General features: G+C 39.8%; 1 protein-coding gene across 1 annotated transcript; it reads left to right on the top strand.

Moving 5' to 3' along the window:
• The first annotated feature begins 232 nt into the window (after window positions 1–232).
• On the top strand, window positions 233–1,654 carry LOC128741586 (proteasome subunit alpha type-1-like). Its single transcript, XM_053837516.1, has 3 exons — window positions 233–348; window positions 502–1,122; window positions 1,180–1,654. The coding sequence occupies exons 1-3, from the start codon at window positions 346–348 to the stop codon at window positions 1,390–1,392; spliced, it is 837 nt and encodes a 278-aa protein (XP_053693491.1). The 5' UTR covers window positions 233–345; the 3' UTR covers window positions 1,393–1,654.
• Window positions 1,655–6,594: the final 4,940 nt, after the last annotated feature.

The following is a 6,594-nucleotide window of genomic DNA, read 5'->3' as shown; positions in this document are numbered from 1 at the left end:
CACCTGGCATCCCTGACTGTGACCCTGTGACAGTGACAGTTTAACTACATAGGCTGCGTAGAGTGACTATATACAGAGTGGCGACAAGTCATCCCAAATGTATGCAATGCGGCTTTTCCAAGGTTATTCTTTCTCTTTCCTGCATACGCGTTGGATAGGTCGTCTGCTCGATTGGAATGACACTGACAGATAATTATCATTCCAATTTTGACATTGTCGCCACTCTGTATATAGTCACTCTAAGGCTGCGGATTTTGTTCGTTTTGTTTCTCTGTTTTTGCGTGAAGTTCAGCATTATCATCCCGGTAGCTAGTAAAGTCGTAGTGACAGTGCAATTCTGAGAAAATGGTAAATTTTCAACTTTATTTTTGTGCATTATGCCTATACGTTGTTCAATATACCTTTGTTCACTATTGGTTCTTCAAGTTACAAACTAATAGTGGCTAATTTGCGAGTGTCATGTATTAAAAAGCAAGCCTATAAAATCTAACCTCTTTTCAGTTCCGTAACCAATACGATAGCGATGTAACGGTCTGGAGCCCCCAGGGGCGCCTGCATCAGGTAGAGTATGCCATGGAAGCCGTAAAACTTGGCTCGGCCACTGTAGGACTGAAGAACAAAGATTATGCTGTACTGATTGCCCTTAAGCGCGCATCGTCGGAGTTGTCGTCATATCAGAAGAAAATCATTCCTATTGACGACCATTTGGGTATTTCCATTGCTGGAATCACAGCGGATGCCAGAATCCTCAGCCGGTACATGCGTCAAGAGTGCCTGAACTATAAGTATTCGTACGATGACAACTATCCCGTGGGTCGCTTGATTGCCAATTTGGGTAACAAAATGCAAGTTTGCACCCAGCGATATGACCGACGTCCGTACGGCGTAGGTTTGCTGGTAGCCGGTTACGATGATCAGGGACCACATATTTATCAAACATGTCCAAGTGCTAATTTCTTTGACTGCAAAGCCATGTCTATTGGATCTCGTTCACAAAGTGCTCGTACTTATTTGGAAAAGCATTTAAATGAATTCCCAGATTGTAGCAAAGAAGAACTGATTCGTCATGGCGTTCAGGCCTTACAGGATACATTGCCAAACGAAGTTGAGCTTAATAACAAGGTAACAGGTCCTGAGACATAAAAGCTGGCTCAGCTACAAATCGTTTATATTTTTTAGAACATTTCGATTGCTATTGTTGGAAAGGATGAAATTTTCCACATTCTCGAGGAAAATGAAAACGGTCAATATTTGACCAATATAGTGCGTCGCGGAGGTGGAGGTGCTGGCCAAGCGGCTACTAGCGGGGGTCAACCACCGGCAGACGATGATCAACCGCAACCCCCAAACGAACCAACGGAGCCGATCCCTGCCGTTGCGATGGAGACCTAGAAGGTGAAAGCGCCGTGCTAATCGATGGAGCATCTGCCTCGGATATTGGTCAGGATTGCAACCAACATTTGTATTCGTCTGATTCTGCTAGGACACCGTTTTTGAAAGATAGGATGTTTAGATGGGTGGGAGTTTAAAAAATAAAATGTTTTTTAAGCTCCCACCCAAATAGCGCGATTTCGAGGATGGTTGTTCACTGGTCACAGTCGATGGCATTGCTTTTTACAATTAAATATATTCAACTTACAGAACTGTTATTCTTTATAGAACATTATCACAGTACATATAAAATTTATCTAAACTATTGTTTTAATTTACAATTTTCATTGATTTGAGAATTAAGTAAATTTTACTAAGTGTCACCGATCGTCAGTAAGTTGGCCGGTTTGCTTGCGGTTCTTTCTCCGTCTTTGAAGGTACTATTAACGGTTTGATAAAATAAAATCCAACGTGCAGCGTTACCACCGTTCCCATCAGCAACTTTAGCATATTCCTTCTATCCATTTCAGGCTTAGCTCGCTTGCAACAAAGCGCAATGTTGACGAGCTGAAATTTACTTTTAACCGTAGGATATTTTTTATACAATTTAAAATACTTTAACTAGCTGTCAATATGTTTACAGTTTACCTTTACATTACTCTATAATGATCTGAGAATTATGATGCATTTCGCAATCCAATTGGTTTCATATTCTGCACGCAGAAAAATGATGATAGTTTGAAACAACAATCCCCTGTTGTTGAGTTCAACTCGTATCATATTTTTGAATCAAAAAAATATTGTTTAAACTGAATTCGTACTCCTTTTGCTTCTACTAGATCGTTTATAAACCCAAAAGTACTTATTTTTGATTCTACAATTTTTTCTTTGATAGAAACTAGCAATTATTCGAAATAACAAACCTTATTGTTGAACTAAAAAGTCAAACAGTTAGAATCAAAAAAATATCTGGGTTAGCCTTCAGTCAACAATATTTTTTGTTGAATTGATACAGAATTTTTTTGCATTTACAATTTTTTTTTCTGCGTGTGTGCTTCAATCCTTATTCGCTATGACGGCGCCGCAGTGGAGACACCTACATTAGTTTCGAGTTTGCGTGAAGCAGAATAGCGATTTGTTAAAGAGGGCAAAAGACAGAATATATCGAAAATAATTTTCACGCATTCAGCTACGGGCAGTTCGGTAGGTGGAAAAGAGGTCATGCGGTGCCGTCATAGCGAATATTGCGCTCTTCGCACTCAATTGGACTGCACAGTTATAAAGTGTAGAGTGACTATATACAGAGTGGCGACAACGTCAAAATTGGAATGATAATTATCTGTCAGTGTCATTCCAATCGAGCAGACGACCTATCAAACGCGTATGCAGGAAAGAGAAAGAAAAACCTTGGAAAACCCGCATTGCATACATTTGGGATGACTTGGCGCCACTCTGTATATAGTCACTCTAATAAAGTGCAACCTTCAAAACTGTGATGAAAAGTGTGCTACTGATAATATCGCTAGTAATCTTATATCGATAATACCATCAAACTTTATCGTCACGGAAAAGTATCGAAAATTGGAGGGTTTAAAATGAAATCTTCTTCTTGGCTTGTTATTATTTTAACATTTTTGTTCTATTTCTTACGTATTTTTGCTTATACTGTCATATTATAGTTATTAATTATTAACGATAAGAAAACTTTATCAATAATCGTTATGGATTTTGATCGGCATTTCCCATCATTACAACTCTCCCATCTGAGCTGCCATTTGATTTAGCAGTGGCGCCAGTACCAGTTGTAGGAAAAGCAAATAATATTTAATTTTTCATTTATTTCATATATACTGCATATTTGTTCAAATTATGAATTATGCGCGGAATTATGTATTTAGAAACTATTTTTATATTATTCGTAGCGTCGATAACAACTCTACGTAAGCATTAGAATTCAAATAGGAATCAACCAAGATTCATGGGTTTTTACCACGAAATTTTGGCAACTTTTCTCACCTACAAAATGTGTGACTGAACAAGTGTGCTCAAAATCCAACTTTCAATGCAAAGGGCAATACAATTCAATGATTCAATCCACCCATCGGCATGCAACCATGTTTTCGCCGCCAACATCTCGTGTGTGTGAAAATGAGATAGCATGTCAGCACTGCGTTTCACTCAACTGGCAGCAGTCTGATTTGAGCCCGCTGTCAAATTTTGAGCCCCAGGACATGATCTCGCTGACGTTCACTGCAGCTCGATATAGAGATGTCGATGGGGTGATTCAACCACACGCACACCAGCAGGGATGCCAGGTGATTTTCTGAAAAGTCTTCACTAATCAAGGAAAAATGTCTTCATTTTTGTCTTCCTTCGGCTTTTCACTTTTCACTTTTTTTGTAACAAAAATGCAGCTAACTGGCACCTTTATCTCATTTGCTTTGCGTTGACGAGAGCTAAAGCCTAGTATCCAGCTGAAGTGAAGTGAGGTGCATACTGGTAAAGAAATCGCAAACGGAAAATCTTTTCTTCAGCATTTCTTGGCCTATCTTTTTGCCCATTACTTTTCAGGTCGATACTAGGCTTAAAAACATCAGGCGGGCTCAGGCAGGAGTCGTGGGGGTCGTGGGCCCCACTGACAGCTGAAGAGCTAACTTGCGTGAAGAGTGGCGAATATATGATTTCTCGTTTACGCTAACGCTAACATGTTGGCATCGAAAACATGGCTGCCTACCAGCTACTTGCAAAAATGTCTTCAAAATAAAGACACGTCTTTACTTCTGGCATCTCTGCACCACCAGACACCCAAGGGCATGGTGTGTTGCTATCTCTTTCTCATGTAGGAGTGAAGAGAGCAACTTTCAAATGGTTCTCGGTAAAGGGGAATTACCAGCAAATTTTTTGGTTCCTGTCAAAATTAACATTTTGGTACCTATGCATGGGACCCTTGGTGGGACCTCAAAGTGAAGTGGCTGTCAAATTCATACATTTTCGATGTCCCACGCATAGGTACTAAAATGTTAATTTTGACAGGAACCAAAAAATTTGCTGGGAATTCGCCTTTACCGAGGACCATTTGAAAGTTGCTCTCTTCACTCTTACATGAGAAAGAGATAGCAACACACCATACCCTTGCGTGGGACATCGAAAATGTAGAGTGACTATATATACAGAGTGGCGACAAGTCATCCCAAATGTATGCAATGCGGTATTTCCAAGGGTTTTCTTTCTCTTTCCTGCATACGCGTTAGATAGGTCGTCTGCTAGATTGGAATGACACTGACAGATAATTATTTGACAGCCACTTCACCCAGTAGCAGACACCACGACTAGCGTGACTATGTACAGAGCACCCCGCTGTCACAAATGTCATTCCCATACATTTTTCGTGTAGCCAACATCTCATCTAGCCCACAACAAACTTTGCCTCGGACAAAATGTATTTGTGAGTAGCCCGCTGTAACTTCAGCCTCGGATGAATCTGTATTGGTAAGCTCCCGAACAAAGTTACTTTTTTGCTTTTTTTCTTTTTGTGTCGGACGTGTAGGAAGCGTAAAAAGATGTTAGCTACTTCTTTACCCTTCAGTTTCATACGCCTGGTACAGAGTGGCGACAATGTCAAAATTGGAATGATAATTATCTGTCAGTGTCATTCCAATCGAGCAGACGACCTATCCTACGCGTATGCAGGAAAGAGAAAGAAAAACCTTGGAAAAACCGCATTGCATACATTTGGGATGACTTGTCGCCACTCTGTATATAGTCACTCTAACCACGACACTATTTAGAAATACCAAGGGTAAGTCGCTTAGAACATTGAGGCAGGCTCAATTTAGGGAACAGCTGACCTCATTGATTGCAATTGCGGTACACTCATTGCACAGTTTATGGCACACTGTGGCCCACATTTTTGACATTTAAATTTTGAAATGTTAGAAATTGGCAGCCCTGCCAATGTTTGTTAATGTCAAAACGATCAAACGGTCAATCTGAGCGCTGGCGAATTTGACAGGTTTCACATGATCAGCACCTCGGCAGCACAGTAAGGCACAGACTGAACAAAATTTCCATGAAAGAGGTGAACGGAATGTTCCCAAGTAACATTTTTGTTGTATAATAGCTTATCATGCACTTGTTCCACGCGAATTAGCCATACAATAGTTTATTAAGCTATTATACAACAAAAAGGTTACTTGGGTTCTCAGTGACTTACCCTTGAGAAATACTCACAGTAAAGAGATACGTGGAAACTAAAGCCAACGATTTGCCATCAGTGTACAAAAACTGCCAGCACTTGCTGCGGAGCAAAATGCTGTAACAGTGTTTGATTGTTTTCTTTTCAACATGATCTGCTTCTGTTTTGTTTACATCAATTTTGCACAATAAGGCTGTTTACGTCGACAGTTTATGGTTTATATTCGAGCAGTGCAGTTTGTTGTTGTTTACATTGTTATGAAGAAGAAGAAGGAAACACTTCTGGTACCCGCTCACACTTACACGGGATCGCGTAAGCAATTTTCAGAGAATTGTAACATCAAAACCAAATATATTTCTGTCTCTCTTTTACTAGTACATGTTACAGACGGTAGATAATCTACAGACGCGCAGAGCGTGGCATGAAACACCAATCGAACCGTCAAATCGAGACACCAAATGAGCAAAGTAAACAAACTTGTGTTTCGTATATGCAGGGAAGACTAAGTTTTGTAATCTACCTGAAATGTTAAAACTTTAACTATTGATTTTCTAACAACATATGGATTAGTTACCCTCGATATATCATATAATGCTTTAAAAATTCAATTGGCTTGTTCAATTTGCAAAATATGCGTCGTAATTCGCGAAGTTCCATGGAACATACCTCGCGATTCACGCAACTTACTGCTGATTATAGGAAGATTGATCCAATTCTGATTGGTTGCCAAAACTGTTTAAATAAAATAAACAAAAAAAGTGTTGCCGAATTGGTAATTTTTCTCTTTGCGCGTCTGTAGATTATCTACCGTCTGTAGCAATGTGATATATACAGGTGTGGCAATGTTGGTTAAGTGGTGTTAGTGCAATGAAGAAATTTCATCATGGTGTGGGTGGAATCGTAAATCGACCAATCACGATGAAGCGTGACGTAAAACTCCAAAAACAAACCCCATTGTCCGACGCGGTTTGTTTTTGTAGTTTGACGTCGTTTTCTGATTTTTCGCTACTAATACCATCAAATGTCTT

This window comes from Sabethes cyaneus, chromosome 3, assembly GCF_943734655.1.
Source record: "Sabethes cyaneus chromosome 3, idSabCyanKW18_F2, whole genome shotgun sequence".
NCBI classification, from domain to species: Eukaryota; Metazoa; Arthropoda; class Insecta; order Diptera; family Culicidae; genus Sabethes; species Sabethes cyaneus.
The sequence above is the reverse complement of the archived record's forward strand: the minus strand, read 5'-3'. Positions and strand labels throughout refer to the sequence as shown.

Coding starts and splice junctions, on each gene's coding strand:
- LOC128741586 (XM_053837516.1), top strand. Junction 1,123..1,179: donor AAGTTGAGCTTAATAACAAG/GTAACAGGTCCT, acceptor TATATTTTTTAG/AACATTTCGATTGCTATTGT.